The sequence below is a fragment of the Saccopteryx leptura genome, chromosome 3, assembly GCF_036850995.1.
Source record: "Saccopteryx leptura isolate mSacLep1 chromosome 3, mSacLep1_pri_phased_curated, whole genome shotgun sequence".
In the NCBI taxonomy this organism is placed as follows: Eukaryota; Metazoa; Chordata; class Mammalia; order Chiroptera; family Emballonuridae; genus Saccopteryx; species Saccopteryx leptura.
The window spans coordinates 326,008,578-326,029,306 of NC_089505.1; the positions used below are offsets into that span (position 1 = coordinate 326,008,578).

Sequence of the window (20,729 nt, forward strand, 5' to 3'; positions counted from 1 at the left end):
TACTTATTGATCTTAAAACAAAAACTGACAAAAACACAATCATACTTGGAGACCTCAATACACCGCTGACGGCTCTAGATCGGTCATCCAAACAGAGAATCAACAAAGACATAGTGGCCTTAAACAAAACACTAGAGCACCTGGATATGATAGACATCTACAGGACATTTCATCCCAAAGTGACTGAGTATACATTTTTCTCCAGTGTACATGGATCATTCTCAAGAATTGACCATATGTTGGGCCACAAAAACAACATCAGCAAATTCAGAAAAATTGAAGTTGTACCAAGCATATTTTCTGATCATAAAGCCTTGAAACTAGAATTCAACTGCAAAAAAGAGGAAAAAAATCCCACAAAAATGTGGAAACTAAACAACATACTTTTAAAAAATGAATGGGTCAAAGAAGAAATAAGTGCAGAGATCAAAAGATATATACAGACTAATGAAAATGACAATACGACATATCAGAATCTATGGGATGCAGCAAAAGCAGTGATAAGAGGGAAGTTCATATCACTTCAGGCATATATGAACAAACAAGAGAGAGCCCAAGTGAACCACTTAACTTCCCACCTTAAGGAACTAGAAAAAGAAGAACAAAGACAACCCAAAACCAGCCGAAGAAAGGAGATAATAAAAATCAGAGCAGAAATAAATGAATTAGAGAACAGAAAAACTATAGAAAAAATTAATAGAACAAGGAGCTGGTTCTTTGAAAAGATCAACAAAATTGACAAACCCTTGGCAAGACTTACCAAGGAAAAAAGAGAAAGAACTCATATAAACAAAATCCAAAATGAAAGAGGAGAAATCACCACGGACACCGTAGATATACAAAGAATTATTGTAGAATATTATGAAAAACTTTATGCCACTAAATTCAACAACCTAGAAGAAATGGATAAATTCCTAGAAAAATACAACCTTCCTAGACTGAGTCAAGAAGAAGCAGAAAGCCTAAACAGACCTATCAGTAGAGAAGAAATAGAAAAAACCATTAAAAACCTCCCCAAAAATAAAAGTCCAGGCCCTGACGGCTATACCAGCGAATTTTATCAAACATTCAAAGAAGACTTGGTTCCTATTCTACTCAAAGTCTTCCAAAAAATTGAAGAAGAAGCAATACTTCCAAACACATTTTACGAAGCCAACATAACCCTCATACCAAAACCAGGCAAGGATGGCACAAAAAAAGAAAACTACAGACCAATATCTCTAATGAATACAGATGCTAAAATACTAAACAAAATACTAGCAAATCGAATACAACAACATATTAAAAAAATAATACATCATGATCAAGTGGGATTCATCCCAGAATCTCAAGGATGGTTCAACATACGTAAAACGGTTAATGTAATACACCATATCAACAAAACAAAGAACAAAAACCACATGATCTTATCAATAGACGCAGAAAAGGCTTTCGATAAAATACAACACAATTTTATGTTTAAGACTCTCAACAAAATGGGTATAGAAGGAAAATATCTCAACATGATAAAGGCCATATATGATAAACCATCAGCTAACATCATATTAAATGGCACTAAACTGAAGGCTTTCCCCCTTAAATCAGGAACAAGACAGGGTTGTCCACTCTCTCCACTCTTATTTAATGTGGTACTAGAGGTTCTAGCCAGAGCAATCAGACAAGACAAAGAAATAAAAGGCATCCATATCGGAAAAGAAGAAGTAAAGGTATCACTTTTTGCAGATGATATGATACTATACATCGAAAACCCCAAAGAATCCACAAAAAGACTACTAGAAACAATAAGCCAATAAAGTAAGGTCGCAGGATACAAAATTAACATACAGAAGTCAATAGCCTTTCTATATGCCAACAATGAAACAACTGAGAAGGAACTCAAAAGAACAATCCCCTTCACGATTGCAACAAAAAAAATAAAATACTTAGGAATAAACATAACAAAGAATGTAAAGGACTTATATAATGAAAACTATAAACCATTGTTAAGGGAAATCGAAAAAGATATAATGAGATGGAAGAATATACCTTGTTCTTGGCTAGGAAGAATAAATATAATCAAGATGGCTATATTACCCAAAGCAATATACAAATTTAATGCAATTCCCATCAAACTTCCAATGACATTTTTTAAAGAAATAGAGCAAAAAATCATCAGATTTATATGGAACTATAAAAAACCCCGAATAGCCAAAGCAATCCTAAAGAAAAAGAATGAAGCTGGGGGCATTTCAATACCTGACTTCAAACTCTATTATAGGGCCACGACAATCAAAACAGCATGGTATTGGCAGAAAAATAGACACTCAGACCAATGGAACAGAATAGAAAGTCCAGAAATAAAACCACATATATATAGTCAAATAATTTTTGATAAAGGGGCCAACAACACACAATGGAGAAAAGAAAGCCTCTTCAATAAATGGTGCTGGGAAAACTGGAAAGCCACATGCAAAAGAATGAAACTGGACTACAGTCTCTCCCCCTGTACAAAAATTAACTCAAAATGGATCAAAGATCTAAACATAAGACCTGAAACAATTAAGTACATAGAAGAAGACATAGGTACTAAACTCATGGACCTGGGTTTTAAAGAGCATTTTATGAATTTGACTCCAATGGCAAGAGAAGTGAAGGCAAAAATTAATGAATGGGACTACATCAGACTAAGAAGTTTTTGCTCAGCAAGAGAAACTGATAACAAAATAAACAGAAAGCCAACTAAATGGGAAATGATTTTTTCAAATGACAGCTCAGATAAGGGCCTAATATCCAAAATATACAAAGAACTCATAAAACTCAACAACAAACAAACAAACAATCCAATAAAAAAATGGGAAGAGGATATGAATAGACACTTCTCCCAGGAAGAAATACAAATGGCCAACAGATATATGAAAAGATGCTCATCTTCTTTAGCTATTAGAGAAATGCAAATCAAAACGGCAATGAGATACCACCTCACACCTGTTCGATTAGCTGTTATTAGCAAGTCAGGTAACAGCAAATGTTGGAGAGGCTGTGGAGAAAAAGGAACCCTCATACACTGTTGGTGGGAATGTAAAGTAGTACAACCATTATGGAAGAAAGTATGGTGGTTCCTCAAAAAACTGAAAATAGAACTACCTTATGACCCAGCAATCCTTCTACTGGGTATATATCCCAAAAACTCAGAAACATTGATACGTAAAGACATATGCAGCCCCATGTTTATTGCAGCATTGTTCACAGTGGCCAGGACATGGAAACAACCAAAAAGCCCATCAATAGATGACTGGATAAAGAAGATGTGGCACATATACACTATGGAATACTACTCAGCCATAAGAAATGATGACATCGGAACATTTACAGCAAAATGGTGGGATCTTGATAACATGATACGAAGCGAAATAAGTAAATCAGAAAAAAACAGGAACTGTATTATTCCATACGTAGGTGGGACATAATAGTGAAACTAAGAGACATTTATAAGAGTGTGGTGGTTACGGGGGGGGGGGGAATGGGAGAGGGATAGGGGGTGGGGAGGGGCACAAAGAAAACAAGATAGAAGGTGACAGAGGACAATCTGACTTTGGGTGGTGGGTATGCAACATAATTGAACGACAAGATAACCTGGACTTGTTATCTTTGAATATATGTATCCTGATTTATTGATGTCACCCCATTAAAAAATAAAATTATAAAAAAAAAAAAAAAAAAAAAAGAAAGTACAAAAAAAAATAAATAAAATAAAAAAAAAAAAAACAAAGAGCAAGAATCAAAAGTAAGTAATAAAAAACAAACACCCTTTATAGAGAATAAAAAATATAAAAATTAAAATAAAATTCAAAAGAAGAAAGATAAAAATAGGATTTCAGTTTTGAGAAGTTTTTCTGTTTTGTTCTAGTAGGTGGCACTTTATTACAAGTTTTAGTTTTGTGATATTCCTGGGTTGATGGCTGACATGTTGCTTTCCCAATGATGTATTTGGGGCTGGAGTCATGTTGGTGGGTGTGGCATATGTGAGGGCTTTATGGCTTTAGCAATGTGGATATCAGGCCTCCAGGTGTTCCTCCCCACCTCTCAACAGACCAGAGTACCAGACACAGAGCATTTATGTTCTTTAGAAGAGAAAGTCGTTCTGGATAGTTAGCTGTGGGATCTGTCTCTGCCACACTCTGTACCCTGCGAGGTCAGGGAGGCTGGCATCTGCACTTTGTTTTTCTCTATCTCTGCACCTATTGTGGGCTACAGGCAGACCACAATAACACTGACTGAGACCCCTCATTCTTCTGTTGCTTTGGTATAATATCTTCCCCTCTTCCCCTCAATCTTAGTGCTCCTCACAACAGAAGGAGACCCATTCACTCTTGGCTTCTCCCCTTTCTATAGCCCAGCAGGAAAAAACTCAGCCACTCCAGGCTTCTCCTCTCTCAATAGCCCCAGCAAGAAAAAACCCAGTTACTTTTGTGCTGCTCTTCTCTCTGAAGACCCTGCAGGAAAAAACTGGGACAGTTCAGGCTTCTCTTCTCTTTGGAGCCAACCACGAGCTTGTCTTATCTTCCTTCCCCTTCTTAACCCTTCTCACTTTTAGTCTATCCCATGTACATATATTCCAGGCAAGTCTGTGAGCCAAGCTGGAGTTGCCTTGTTCTGTTACAGTTTAATTCATTGAAATTTCAAGGTGAGAGATTGGGAGTATATCTCATGCTGCCATTACTCTGACATTATCCTGAGATGTTGGGGTTATTACTCAATGGGGTTATTACAGAATTTTAAAGTTGTAAAAGTCTATTATAATACTGCAATATCTGGTCTGAATTTAACTATTTTTCAATTACTGAGTTGACCATATATGAAAGGATGGCTTGAACTGTATGATGTTATAAATGTTTCACATATTTAAAGTTCTGTATCTAATTCTCTTATTTATGGAGAAAATTAATGCAGTATTTTTAGAGCTTTAAGGGCAAAAACTATTATATTACTGAATCTCATGTCTGAGGAGTAGATATACTAGGAATAACTGATAAAACTTTTTGTTCAATTGGATGCACTTATCTTTTGACCTAGGGCATCAACAATGATGAAGCATGTGCAGTAAATAAAGTGACACAAACCATTTGCTCAGGCATCCCCAAACTTTTTACAGAGGGGGCCAGTTCACTGTCCCTCAGACCGTTGGAAGACCAGACTATAAAAAAAAACTATGAACAAATCCCTATGCACACTGCACATATCTTATTTTAAAGTAAAAAACCAAAATGGGAACAAATACAATATTTAAAATAAAGAACAAGTAAATTTAAATCAACAAATTGACCAGTATTTCAATGGGACCTAGAGGCCTGCTTTTGGCTAATGAGATGGTCAATGTGCTCCTCTCACTGATCACCAGTGAAAGAGGTGCCCCTTCCGAAAGTGCGGTGGGGCTGGATAAATGGCCTCAGGGAGCCGCATGTGGCCCACGGGCCATAGTTTGGGGACCCCTGCATTTGCTATTGGCTTATTTCATTTTATGACTTACCTTGTAAGGTAAACAAATAGTCTTTTTCACCCAAACGGTCCCTTTGGCAAGTAGGATCCTTTTAATTCTTGACTTATTTTGACAACAGCACTGAAATTGTAGTTCAGTAAGTGCATTATTATTGATGTACATACAAAGCATCAGGGAAATAAAAGACAAGTTAAATATTATTGATAGAAAAGGTCAAGGGCAGTTGTAGTTTACTACTTTAAAATAGGATTACTTAATTAAGTTGTAGTTTCTATAATAGATTTAGTATATTATAAATTATCTTGGAACCTTAAAATGTATTTAACTTTACCGATTCCAATTCAGTTCATGATCCTTATGCTTTCTAAATTCTTAGCTCTATGATCTTGGGCAAATTTCTTTGCTTCTCTGTGTCTCACATTCTTCCATGGAGTTTAGACTCTACCTGTTCCAAGTTCATATTTGCAACTAGGATTAAGTGTTATATTTTAAGGTACATTGTAAGTATATGAGTGAAGAGTCCCACAAAGAGATGCATACTCTTGTTTTTTGTTTTCTGTTTTTGTATTTTTCTGAAGCTGGAAACGGGGAGAGACAGTCAGACAGACTCTCGCATGCTCCCGACTGGGATCCAGCCAGCACGCCCACCAGGGGGCGACGCTCTGCCCACCAGGGGGCGATGCTCTGCCCCTCCAGGGCGTCACTCTGTCGTGACCAGAGCCACTCTAGCGCCTGGGGCAGAGGCCAAGGAGCCATCCCCAGCGCCCGGGCCATCTTTGCTCCAATGGAGCCTCGCTGTGGGAGGGGAAGAGAGAGACAGAGAGGAAGAAGAGGGGGAGGGGTGGAGAAGCAGATGGGCGCTTCTCCTATGTGCCCTGGCCGGGAATAGAACCCGGGACTTCTGAATGCCAGGCCGACGCTCTATCACTGAGCCAACCGGCCAGGGCCTACTCTTGTTTTTTGTCATGAACTAAACCTTGGCAGTTATTCTTTTTTTCCACTTAAGCAATAATATAGTGAGTCACTTTCTGAGGTATCTGAATAAATCTTGTACCTTGCTCTCTGACACTTAGCTGTCTCCAGTTTAGTGGAATGATAGACAGCATATTTTGTTTAAAATTTTTTATTATGCAAAATCACCAGTTATTCCTAAATGAGCAGCTTAAGGACAGTTTGGTGTACTGTAACTTCTGTTATAGGCAATTTTTAGTTACCTAATGACTTATTTACCACAGAAAGACTTTTCCCCCTTTAAATGCTAGGAGGTACTGGAGATAAGTTCTACTAAATATGAAAAAAATTTGTACCTTCTTTTTCTTTTTCATGCTGTTGCATATATCAATAGTCTGTTTTTTTTTTATTGATGAGTACTATTCTATTGTACAAATATAGTACCACTTGTTCATCTATTCACCAGTTGGTGAATATTTCAATTGTTTACAGTATTTATTGTTTATTAATAAAGCTTTTAAAAGCATTTACATATAAGTATATAGATGAGCATACATTTTTATATCTCTTAAATAGTTCTGGGATATATGTTAAGAAACTGCCAAACTGTTTTCAAAGTAGCCACAAAGTAGTACCATATTACATTCCCAACAGCCATGTTTGAGAACAAGAGTTGTCCTGAATCCTTGACAGCCCTTAATATTGACTGGTTATTTGTTTATTTATATATTTACTTTTAATGTTAGCCATTCTAATAGAACCTTTTATTTCTCCATAATCATATTCTAGGCATCTTTATGGTCCTGTGAAAGTTCTCTTTTCTCCTATTAGGCTGACAGTTTGGTTAAATGTTTCTTAATTATTTTTAAGTGAGAGAAGGGGAGATAGAGAGATAGACTCCTGCATGTGTCTTGACAAGGATCCACCCAGCCATCACTGTCTGCGACCGGTGCTTGAATCAGCCGAGCTTTCCTCAGCACCTGAAGCCTACACTTAGACCAACTGAGCTATCCTAAGCACCCCAGCCAGTGCTTGAACCAGTCAAGCCACTGGCTGCAACAGAGGAAGAAGAAGAGAAGGGGGAGAGGGAGGGAAATAGAAACAGATGGTCACTTCTCATGTGCCTTGACCAGGGATTGAACTTGGGATGTATACATGTTGGGCCGACACTCTATCCACTGAGTCAACCATCCAGGCTCCAAATGTTTCTTTTAAATCAGAAGCATTTGCTTGTGTGAAATCAGGTTTTTCCTTAAGTGAAAATGTTGGGCAAGTGAATTTGTAAATTATGATTTTTGAATTTGCTCACTTTTATTGTTAAAAATGTCTCTGGTCTGTGAAATTGCTAATTATCTTCCTGCTTGGGAAGGCCATTGTTATGCTAATGTTGTTGGAGGAAAGTTTTTTGGCACCAAAGAAGTTTTAGAAGAAAGAAGAAGGAGGAAGGAAGAAGGAAGCCAAAATGGCAAGGTGCTGAAGGAGAAGCCAGTTTGTGCAGAGAGGAGAAGGGAGGAGGTGTGCCGTTGGGGAACCAGGGGTCACTAAGACTGGTGGGGGCCTTTGATTCTAGGAAAAACCAGAGAATGCCCTGTGTGTTTGCTCATTGGCCGGTATGAGAGTAGAGTAAAGGAATGGCCCACCATTTTTTGGCTCCACTGTTTATTTACTATCTACCCGAATCTCATGGGAACGTGCATATGAATGGCTGTGATGATGGCCATGAATACTGGGGCTACAGGAGAACAACTAAGAGTTAAGTTATTTGAATTGCTTTTTGTCAGCAGGTTAAATTGGTTAGAACATGATACTAATAACTTTTCAGGATTAATAAAATTAGTCTCTTTTACTGAAGAGATTTCTCCTATAATTCCATGTAACTGCTTCATACTAGACCCATTTCTAACAAAGAATTCCAAACAAGAGAATAAATGCTTCAGAGAAAATTTATTACCAATACAAAAATACCTTAAGTTGCATATTCAATTATTACCACCCCCCCACCCCGGGCACAACTCCCTAGGAAGTGAGAAAGGGAGTCAAACTGAGTAACAGTAGGCTAAAGGACTTTTAATTGAAATGTTTCACCATTAAACAAACAAACAAAAAAACATTGCTGCTGTGATGTGTAATGAAAGTTGATAATATCTTTCTTCCTTTTACTTTCTTCCTCCTCTTTCTCCTTCCTCTTCTTCTTTTGCATTAAATTGCTTTTATGACATCACTGACTTAACTAGACTGCACCAGTTTGTCAGATGTCACATTTGGGTTCTTTCAGCTGCAAGATATAGATAATGACAGTCTATGTAATTTAATAATCATGTGCCCACATATTATTTTTCCTAATCAAGATGAACTATGAAATATACCCCCTCCCATAATTTTGGAATAAAAATAATTCAAGGCATTTTTTAAAAAAAAATCTGTTTTGTATTTTACAGGTGGCTTGTCTCATATCTTCCTTTCTTGTCCTGACAGTCATTTATACAATAGGACCTTTGCTTTACTGGGTGCCAATGGTACAGTAATACTTTTTTTATTATTTGCTTTTTAAGTTTATTTTTAATAAGAATCATTGTATGTTAAAATTTTTTAAACTTTAAAAAGCATTAATGATCCATATTTCATTTATGTGACATAAGTAATAGTTGAATGGAGGTGAGGTGGAAAGACCACATTTAATGGGGGAGGATTAAGAATTCTCTGATTCTTAGGTTCTTGTATAAAAATGCCATAGTGGAACTAGATTTAGTTTGTGCTCATTTGGAGAGTGGAACTATGCAATCTATGTAATAAGAAAGAGACTTTGGAAAAATTTTATAAAATCTTGTACTGTTAGAATATATGTTCTGGGCGAGAAAGTAGGGAACAAAATACATTTTGCCACCTTTAACACATCTTTATACAAAGTGACTCAGAACAATACCAGTGTTTCACCCTGCCTTTTGCAAACCTGAAGCACCAAAGTTATGTAAGTACAATTCTAGTCTTCAGAGAACCAGAGACAGTCTCAGTCCTTGTTCTAATTCTTCTGCCATAAAATAAGATTATATTTTTTCCACTGGGGAATCTTTCAGTAATCAAGTTTATATTTCAAGAGCATTATATTTTTAGGTGAAACTAGATAAGTGATGCTCAAGGCAATTATAAAGACATACATGATATAAATACATTTAATTTAACAACAAAGAAATGGTGGTGAATCATTATTATGAAGTTAAGAGGAAAATCAGCATTATAATCTTTTATCATTCATAACTTTTCTTTTTTCTTTTTTCTAATTTTTTAGAATTACATACATTTTATCCTTTGATTTTTCTAGACTTGATATTATATTCCTGTACAATAATGTTAGTTCTGAACAAAATAAATATTATGTTAATCTCCTAAATGGTGATTGCTTTTTTTCTAATAAGTGCTTTAAAAACAAAGAAAGAAATAAAAACATCTTGGTTCTTTTAAATTTTGATTAAAATATTTATTCTGCTTTTTCATCAACTTATTTCTTATTTGTAGTGTGTTCTTGCAAGTATTATTGTCGTGGGTTTGAAGGGAATGCTCATACAGTTTCGGGACTTAAAAAAATATTGGAATGTGGATAAAATTGATTGGGTAAGTAGAAATTTAACCTAAATTTTTTCATCTTTGACTTAAACACATGTAACAAAATAAATTTTAATAGTTTCCTTCTCAGAAAGTAGTTTTAGTTATTTGAGACATATGGTTTACAAACTACCATTTTTTAAAAATTTAAATAAAAACATTAAAATGTAAAATGCTTTTATTAGAAAAGACATGGAATTTTGTCAAATTTTGATTGATGTGTTGTTTGATGATTTTTTTTGACAGAGAGAGAGAAAGAGAGAGAGAGAGAGAAAGTAAGAAAGAGAAATGAGACTGTGATAATTTTTAAAGAAATGCTAAATAACTTGAGTGGATTGAGGATTTCTAATTTTTGTTATGAATTAATTTTGGCAGTGAAGATCATCAAGGAAATATACACCTATAATAAAACTATAACTAATTATGACATGATGAAAAATGAGCATTAATTGCTAAGATACACATGCCACATTAAATAAGGTAAAAATTTTAATAGTGACCATATCCATTCTATTTATTTATTTATTTTTTAGAGAGAGAGGGAGAGAAAGCGCGAGAAGAAACATTAATTTGTTGCTCTACTTATTTATGCATTTATTGCTTGCTTTTTATGTGCCATGACTGGAGAATAAACCTGCAACTTTGGCATGTCAGGAGGATGCTCTAACCAACTGAGCTATCCCACCAGGGCTGTGACGATATTTATTCTGAATACAAAAAAAATCACAAGAATTATGTTTCAAATAGGTTATAGTGAGAGGGTCATTATGTTAATAGAATATTTCTAGGAAAAGACTAAATTATACTAAAGAAACACTAAATTATACTAAAGAAACACTAAAAAATGATGAAGTGTGGTTTCTACCAAAAGAAATGTTTAACATACTTGTTCTAGAAAAATATATCTATGCAAGAGCATCCAGAATTCTTTCCTTCTGCACCATGGGTAAAATATTTCACAAGTACCCTCTATTTTGACATTCACCACGTTAAAATACAGTTATCTGTTTATTCCCCCTTCTTCAGATTCTTTCCTCTGAGAGACTAGGAAATTTTTCATGCTGGTGCCTACATTCATAATACTTCTTCTAAGGCTAAATATTACTGAGCTCCTACTAAAATATAATGTTGGGTGCATGAGTAATAAAAAGGTGAATAGTTGCCTGTCCTCCCCAAATGTTTACATTTGTGTAGGAAGCAGACATAGAAACACTACAACACATACTAACTACAACATGATTTAGAAGCAAAAGTAGAAGTTTTGTGCTGGGGAAAAATAGAGGCTGGGCATTTAATTTTGTCTTGGTTAGTATGAAAGACTCTCACAGCAGAGCTAAAATATGAACTGATACTTAAATGAATAGTATTTTGTAGGCAATGCAAGAGGCCAAAATTAGACAGGCTAAGGAAGGAACATGGTTTTTTAATAAATGAAATATGTGAGTAGCACATGGAAATAGAGAAATAAGAAAATGGAAACTTAGTTAACAAACTACTACTTGATAACCTTATGATAACAGTATTTCTAAGGAACTCATTAATTACTTAAGAGGTAGCACATTACCACATATGAAAGGGAGAGATGTCCAAAGAGGTTTCTTTCAAGAAATTATGGGTCCTCCGCATCCCAGTTTGATGCTCTATCCACAGCGCCACCACCTGGTCAGGCCCATCTTTTCTTTTTTTTTTTTTTTTTTTTTTTTCATTTTTCTGAAGCTGGAAACAGGGAGAGACAGTCAGACAGACTCCCGCATGCGCCCGACCGGGATCCACCCGGCACGCCCACCAGGGGGCGACGCTCTGCCCACCAGGGGGCGATGCTCTGCCCATCCTGGGCGTCGTCATATTGCGACCAGAGCCACTCTAGCGCCTGGGGCAGAGGCCACAGAGCCATCCCCAGTGCCCGGGCCATCTTTGCTCCAATGGAGCCTCGGCTGCGGGAGGGGAAGAGAGAGACAGAGAGGAAAGCGCGGCGGAGGGGTGGAGAAGCAAATGGGCGCTTCTCCTGTGTGCCCTGGCCGGGAATCGAACCCGGGTCCTCCGCACGCTAGGCCGACGCTCTACCGCTGAGCCAACCGGCCAGGGCTAGGCCCATCTTTTCTTAAGGCTGAATAGTATTCCATTGTATAGGCAGGCTCCAGGTTACAAATGAGATAGGTTTGTTTTTAAATTGAATTTGTATGAAGTTTGGAAGAGGTACATTTACAAATTAAGTGCAACTTATATAGATGCTTTTCTTAAGATAATATTTATCTTTACCTTTCTGTGTATATAAACAATTATACATTTTTAATCTTATAAAACCTATCTCATTTATACACCAGAGACTGCCTGTATATATATGTATCACATATTTACTTAATCCTCTGTCAAAAAACTCTTTGATTGTTTCCATGTTTTGGCCACCATGAATAATGCTGCGATGAACATGGGGGTGCATATGTCTCTGCAAACAATGTTTTTGAGTTTTTGATCATATGATCATTTTATTCTTAATTTCTTGAGAAACTACCATACTGTTTTCTGTAGTGACTGTACCAATATACTTTCCCACCAAAAGTGAATGAAGGTTTCTTTTTCTCTATAATCTCTCCAACACTTATTATTACTTGTCCTGTTGATAATAGCCAACCTAACAGATATGAGATGATATCTCATTGTAGTTTTGATTTGCATTTCTCTAATAGTTAGTGAAGATGAGCATATTTTCAAATATCTGTTTGCTATTTGTATGTCTTCATGGGTGAAGTGTCTTTCAAGTCTCTTTTCATTTTTTAATTGGATTATTTGTTTGTTGGTGAGTTTTATGAGTTTTTAAAATATTTTGGATATTAACCCCTTGTCAGAGCCATTGTTTTCAAGTATCAATTCCCCATTTGATTAGCTTTCTTTTTGTTTTGTTGATGGTTTATTTTGCTGTGCAGAAGCTTTTTAGTTTGATATAGTCCCATTTATTGATTTTTGCCTTTACCTCCTTTGCCTTGAGGTCAAATTCATAAAATGTTTTTGGCACTCAAGGTCCATAGGTTTAGTACCTATGTTTTCTTTTATGTAATTTATTTTTCAGGTCTTTATTTAGGTCTTTGATCCATTTTAAATTAGTTTTTGTATATGGAACCAAGTTGTAGTCAACCTTTATTCTTTTGCATTTGGCTTTCTAGTTTTCCAGTATCATTTATTTAACAGAATTTCTACTCTTCATTGTGTGTTTTTTGGCTTCTTTGTCAAAAGTTATTTGCACATATACATGTAGTTTTATTTCTGGGCTCTCAATTCTGTTCCATTGGTCTCTGTGTCCATTTTTCTGCCAGCATTATGTTATATTGATTATTGATTATCATGGCTCTCTAGTGTAATTTGAAGTAAGATAGTGTGATACCTCTAGCTTTGTTCTTTATTCTCAGGATAGCTTTTGTTATTGAAAGGTTTTAGTGGTTCCATACAAATCTGATGAGTATTTGTTCAATTTCTTTAAAAAATGACATTGGGATTTTAATGGGAGGGCATTAAATCATTATATTGCTTTGAGTGATATGGTCATTTTAACTGTTGATTCTTCCAATCCATAAACATAAAATATCTTTCCATTTTATTGTCTTTTCAATTTTTTATAATAATGCTTTGTAATTTTCGGTATATAGGTTTTTCACATCCTTTGTTATGATTACTCCTAGGCATTTTATTTTTTGTTGCAATTGTAAGATAAATTTATTTTTACGTCTGAGATTTCATTGTTGGTGTATAGGAGAGCAGTAAATGTTTGTGTATTAAATTTGTATTATGTGACTTTACTGTATTTGTTTATTATTTCTAACAGTTTTTTTTGGTGTGGTATTTATCAAAAGGAATTTCACAGATAAAAATCCCTGTATTTGTTTCCAAGGCTTAGTTTTTCAAAATAGGCCATCATTCAGAAACCACTAATGCTCAATGAAGATAATTCAAAGGAAAAACATTTTAAGTAAAAATAAAAATACCCTTTAGAAAAATTTTTTAATGTAGGTGAAACACTTTCCCACAAAAAATTTGTGGTATTTTCATATTAGAATGAATTTTCTAATTCTTTCATTTACATATGGAATTGAATTATTTGTTAAAGATATTTTAAAGTGACTATATAGCTATTGAAATAGAAAGATATTAACTTAGAATTGTATGCATAGGTAAAGTGATGCAACTAATCTGAGGAAAAAGAAAGTTTAAAGATGTTTCTGGGGCCCTGGCCAGTGGCTCAGTAGATAGAATTTCAGCCCAGTGTTTGAATGTCCCAGGTTCAATTCCTGGTCAGGACACACAAGAGAAGAGACCATCTGCTTCTCTTCTCCTCCCTCCCTATTCCCTTCTTTTTGCCTACCACAGCCAGTGGCCAAATTGATTTGATTGTCAACCCAGGCACTGAGAATAGGTCAGTTTGTCCCAACGTCAGCCTTAGGCACTGAGGATAGCTGGGTTGATTCAAGTGTCAATCCAAGATGGAGGTTGGTGGGTAGATCCCTGTCCAGGCATATGCAGGAGTCTGTCTCACTATCTCCCCTCCTATAACTTAAAAATTTTTTTGTTGGTTTACTATTTGATAAATGCAGGATTTTATGTTTATAAAATATAACCAAGTAAATTCCTCAAATTATTTTGCTTTTAAATTCATTCTCTTTGCCAGAAATAAACTTAGAAATGCCAATCTTTTTACAAATATTGATTTTAGGTGGTGGACAAAACTGCAATAATTTTAAAATTACAACTAAAGAAAAAATAGAATTTTATTGCAATCTATTGCAACCATCTAAAATATTCCTAAGAACTAAGTTGGTCCTGATATTTTAGCTTTCATAGTTTTATAAAAAAATGACCCCTTAAAAATAAAGTAATTATGAATTTTGGGGTGTTTGATCTAAGATTGACTTTGGTCATGTCGTTATAGTCAGTTATTTTAACATTAGGGTTTGAGTCTTGCATAGCAATAAACTACATTAGTTCTTTCTACAGCAGTCTTATAAAACAGAATATTATTGATAATTACCAAAAAGTTGCAAAGCAATGTTTATAATAACATTACATTAAATGAGAAAACAATGTGAAATTATGGCATGCTTTTAAACCATACAAATCAACCAACTATTTACAGATCTTAATAAAGTGTTTTTGGGAACTGAAATAAATATTCTCAGTGTCTAGGAATAAAATTATGTGCCTTTTCCTCACCTCTGCTCCTGAGAGTCTAATGGGGTCAGGATTTGTTTCTCTGTTACTGCACTCCTGCTTATTACATATTAAGTAATATATTCTTTCTGAGATAGTTGTTACAGGAATGTTTTAGGATGAAATTCTAAGACATTTAACAATCATGAAAAAGATGAAAATACCAAAAGACCGATATCTTTTTTCTTTGTTTTTCTTTCAGGGTATATGGGTCAGTACATATGTATTCACAATATGTTTTGGTGCCAATGTGGGACTGCTGTTTGGTGTTGTCTGTACCATAGCTATTGTGATTGGTCGCTTCCCAAGGTAAGATCTTAAGTTCTGTTTATGATGACACAGCAGAAACATATATAGTATCACTAGTTACTTTTATTTCTGAGGACTATATAGTACTACAATGTCATGTTTTATTTGGTATCAGAAAATTGGAGAAAAATGAAAAAGTTTTATTTACATATAGTATATAATAATTTTGTTCTTAATTAAGAGTAATATTTTGGCCTGACCAAGCGGTGGCACAATGGATAGAGCATTGGACTGGGACATAAAGGACCCAGGTTCAAAACCCTGAAGTTACCAGCTTAACTGCGAGCTCACTTGGTTTGAACAAGGCTCACCAACTTGAGCCCAAGGCTGCTGGCTCGAGCAAGGGGTCACTCGGTCTGCTGTAGCCTGCCAGTCAAGGCACATATGAGAAAGCATTCAATGAACAACTAAGGTGCTGCAACAAAGTATTGATGCTCCTCATCTCTCTCCTTTCCTGTCTGTCTGTCCCTATCTGTCCCTCTGTATGTCTCTCTCTGTCTCTGTCACACACAGGAAAAAAAAGAGCAATTTTTGTCAGCCCTATAAATAGAATATATAAAATCTTTTGACCCAATGATCCCACTTCTGGGAATATACCTAAAGAAACTTGAAACTCTAATTTGAAATAAAATATGCACTCCTGTCCTTATTGCAGCATTATTTTTAATACACAAGCTCTGGAATCAGCTCTAGTGCCTATCAGGAGATGAGTGGATAAAAATGCTGTGGTATATTTTCACAGTGGAATACTACTCGGCCATAAAAAAGAAGAAAATCTTACCATTTGCAATAGCAAGAATGTACCTGGAAATTATTATACTGACTAAAATAAGCTAGTCAGGGAAAGACAAATACCATAAGATCTTACTGATATGTTGAATCTAATGAACAAGATAAATGAATAATCAAAATAAAAACAGAAGCGTATATGCATAGAACAGATTGGCAGCTGTTGGGGTGAATGTTTGGGGCTGGGTGAAAAGAGGTGAAGAGATTAAACAAAAAATATGTATATATGGGTGATGGGGGGAGGTGGAAGTGGGCAAAGCTGGGATAAATAGGGACAAAAAGAGACTTGAATTTGAGTGGTGAATGCATGATGCAATATGCAGATGACGTTTTTTAGAGTTGTACACTTGAAACCAGTATGGTTTTATTAAGCAATGGTACTTTAATAAATTAAGTAAAATAAATAATAAACAAGTAAGTCAAAACAGTTAAAAGAAAATAAAATTAACAGAAAAACAAAACAGTAAGAATATAAAAATGGTAGAAAATTACTAAAGTAAATAAAGTAATCCCATTGACATACACTGTATCACAGAGCTATTTTTTTTCACAGAGCTATTTTTAATTAAGTGAATAAATATATAGTATACAATGAAACAAAAGCCATATAACAGTCACTTAGAAAATTAAATAACTTTAACAAATTTAAATTTTTTAGACGTCATTTTAATCCATTTACATACTTCTCTCAAGATAACTTATTGAAGAACATATTCTCTCTTTTTTGTCTCTTTACCAGGCATTGTTGCAGTTCTTTTTCTGTTCTTCATCTGACAATGGTTTTACTTCTTATTCTTCCCCTGAAATTCTTTTGAAATAATATATTTCTTTCTAATTTTTTCATTTCATTTTACATTTAATAATATTTTCAGCACCCACCTGGCACCATACATAGTTATTATAATATTATTGACTTTATTCCCTATGCTGTGTTTTATATCTCCATGACTATTCTGTAACTCTCAGTCTGTACTTCTTAATCCCTTTACATTTTTCACCCAGTCCCTTAAACCCACTCCCCCCACTTCCTACTGGCAATCATCAGTCTGTCCTCTATATTTTACTACCTATGTGCTCTGAGTCTGTTTCTGTTTTGTTTGCTTATTTTTTTTAATTCCACATATAAGTGAACTCATATGGTATTTGTATTTCTCTAACATATTTCTCTTAGTTTGATACACTCTAAGTCCATACATGCTGTTGCAAATGGTAAATTTTTATTCTGTTTAATGGCCAAGTAATATTCTATTGTGTGTGTGTATATATATATATATATATATATATATATATATATATATATATATATATATATATATATATATATATGGATTATGGCATTTATATCCACTAATTTATTGATGGCTAGTTGGGTTGCTTTTTTAAGTTACATTGCAATGAGCATAAGGGTATTTACATTCTTTTGAATTACTCCTTTGGGTTTCTTCAAATAAATTCACAGAAGTGGAATTGTTGGGTTATAAGTCAGTTTCATTTTTAATTTTTTTTTAAAGAAGCCTACATATAGTTTTCCATAGTGGTTCCATGAACCTACATTCTCACCAACACTGAATGAGTGTTACCTTTTCTTTACAATCTTGCCAACACTTGTGCTTTGTTGATTTATGATGATAGCCATTCTGACAGGTAGAAGTTGGTATTTTATTGTGTTTCTATTTTGTATATTTTTAATGATTAATAACAATGAGCACCTATTCATATGTCTGTTGGTCATCTGTATGTCCTTTTTTGAAAAAAATCTATTCAGGTCCTCATCACTGAATAGGTGTATCATGTCATTGATTTTTAAAGAAGGTTTTGTTTTTATTTTTTGCTGTGTGTTGAGTTGGATGAGTTCTTTATACCCTTTATTGGATGTATTATTGGAAAAATATGTTTTCCCATTCATTAGGGTTTTTTTTTTGTTTTGTTTTATTGATGATTTCCTTTGCTGTGTCTTTTTTTTTTTTTTTTCATTTTTCTGAAGCTGGAAACGGGGAGAGACAGTCAGACAGACTCCCGCATGCGCCCGACTGGGATGCACCCGGCACGCCCACCATGGGGCGACGCTCTGCCCACCAGGGGGCGATGCTCTGCCCATCCTGGGCGTCGCCATATTGCGACCAGAGCCACTCTAGCGCCTGGGGCAGAGGCCAAGGAGCCATCCCCAGCGCCCGGGCCATCTTTGCTCCAATGGAGCCTTGGCTGCGGGAGGGGAAGAGAGAGACAGAGAGGAAAGTGCGGCGGAGGGGTGGAGAAGCAAATGGGCGCTTCTCCTGTGTGCCCTGGCCGGGAATCGAACCCTGGTCCTCCGCACGCTAGGCCGACGCTCTACCGCTGAGCCAACCGGCCAGGGCTGCTGTGTCTTTTTTAGTGTGATGTAGTACCATTTGTTTATTTTTCCTTTTGTTTCCCTTGCTGAGGAGATATATTTAAAAATATATAGCAAAGAGAATATCAGATATTACTGCTTATATTTTCTTCTAGGAGTTTTATGGTTTCAAGTTTTACATTCAATTTTTTGATTCATTTACAGTTTATTCTGTATATGATGTAAAAAGGTAGTCTAGTTTTATTTTTTACATGTACCTATCCTACTTTTTAAACAGCATTTATTGAATATACTCTCTTTACTCTATTGTATGTTCTTGCTTTCTTTGTCATATATTAACCATATAAGCATGGGGATATCAGGGCTCTCTATTCTGTTCTATTCATTTATATGTCCGTGTTTATGCCAGTATGATACTGCATTGATTACTATAGCTTTGTAGGATAGTTTGATATTAGTGTGATGCCTTCATCTTGGTTCTTCTTTCTCAAGATTGCTGTGGCTTCTTAGGGTCTTTTGTGTTTCCATACAAAGTTTGGGATTATTTGCTGTAGTTCTGTGAAAAACACCATTGGTATTTTGATAGGAATTGTTTTGAATCTATAAATGGCTTTAGATACTATGGACATTTTATTTTATTATTATTATTTTTTTTGTATTTTTCTGAAGTTGGAAGCGGGGAGGCAGTCAGACAGACTCCCGCATGCGCCCGGCCGGGATCCTCCTGGCACGCCCACCAGGGGGCGATGCTCTGCCCATCTGGGGCATTGCTCTGTTGCAACCAGAGCCATTCTAGCGCCTGAGGCAGAGGCCACAGAGCCATCCTCAGCACCCGGGCCAACTTTGCTCCAATGGAGCCTTGACTGCAGGAGAGGAAGAGAGAGACAGAGAGGAAGGAGAGGGGGGAGAGGTGGAGAAGCAGATGGGTGCCTCTCTTGTGTGCCCTGGCTGGGAATCAAACCCAGGACTCCTGCACGCCAGGCCGATGCTCTACCCACTGAGACAACCAGCCAGGGCGATACTATGGACATTTTAATGATGTTAATGCTTGCTATCTATGAGTACAGTATATGCTTCCATTTATTTGTATCTTCTTTGATTTCTTTATTCAGTGTCATAATTTTTAGAGTACAGTTTTTTTTCTCCTTGGTTATATTTATTCTTAGGTATTTTACTTTATTTTGATTCCTACAACTCTAAGTAGGATTGTTTTTTGTAAAAATTCTCTGACAGTTTATTATTGGTGCATATAAGTGTAACTTATTTCTGGATATTTATTAGTATCCTACAACTGAATTTATTTATCAGATCTATCAGTTATTTGTTGAAATCTTAAGGGTTCTTCATATAAGTATCATATCATCTGCAAATAATGACAGTTTTACTTCTTCCTCTTCAATTTGTGTGTCTTTTATTTCTTCTTCTGGTCTCATTGCTGTGACTCAGATTCCTCATACAATGGTGAATAAAAGTGGTAAAAGTGAACATTCCAGTCTTATTCCTGATCTTTAAAAAATGTTTTTAGTTTCATCCCATTAAGTATGATGTTACATGTGGATTTGTCATATATGGCTTTTATTTTGTTGAGATGTGTTCACTCTAATCTCACTTTGTAAAGAGGTTTTTTTTTAAAAAAAAAATCATAAATTTCGGCCCTGGTCGGTTGGCTCAGCGGTAGAGCATCGGCCTGGCATGCGGGGGACCTGGGTTCGATTCCTGGCCAGGGCACATAGGAGAAGCACCCATTTGCTTCTCCACCCCCCTTCCTCTCTGTCTCTCTCTTCCCTCCCGCAGCCAAGGCTCCATTGGAGCAAAGATGGCCCGGGCACTGGGGATGGCTCCTTGGCCTCTTCCCCAGGCGCTAGAGGGGCTCTGGTCGCGGCAGAGCGACGCCCCGGAGGGGCAGAGCATCGCCCCCTGGTGGGCAGAGCGTCGCCCCTGGTGGGTGTGCCGGGTGGATCCTGGTCGGGCGCATGCGGCAGTCTGTCTGATTGTCTCTCCCCGTTTCCAGCTTCAGAAAAATAAAAAAAAAAAATCATAAATTTCTTGGATTTTGTCAAATGCTTTGTCTGCATCAAT

At 36.0% G+C, this 20,729-nt stretch overlaps 1 protein-coding gene across 1 annotated transcript in view; it reads left to right on the forward strand.

Moving 5' to 3' along the window:
- Positions 1-20,729, forward strand: part of SLC26A7 (solute carrier family 26 member 7) — a 228,662-nt gene that overhangs the window by 122,638 nt on the left and 85,295 nt on the right. The window contains exons 9-11 of the mRNA XM_066372472.1: positions 8,866-8,943; positions 9,941-10,036; positions 15,426-15,532. Coding sequence (XP_066228569.1) covers positions 8,866-8,943; positions 9,941-10,036; positions 15,426-15,532 — 281 coding nt within the window. The remainder of the gene's footprint in view (positions 1-8,865; positions 8,944-9,940; positions 10,037-15,425; positions 15,533-20,729) is intronic.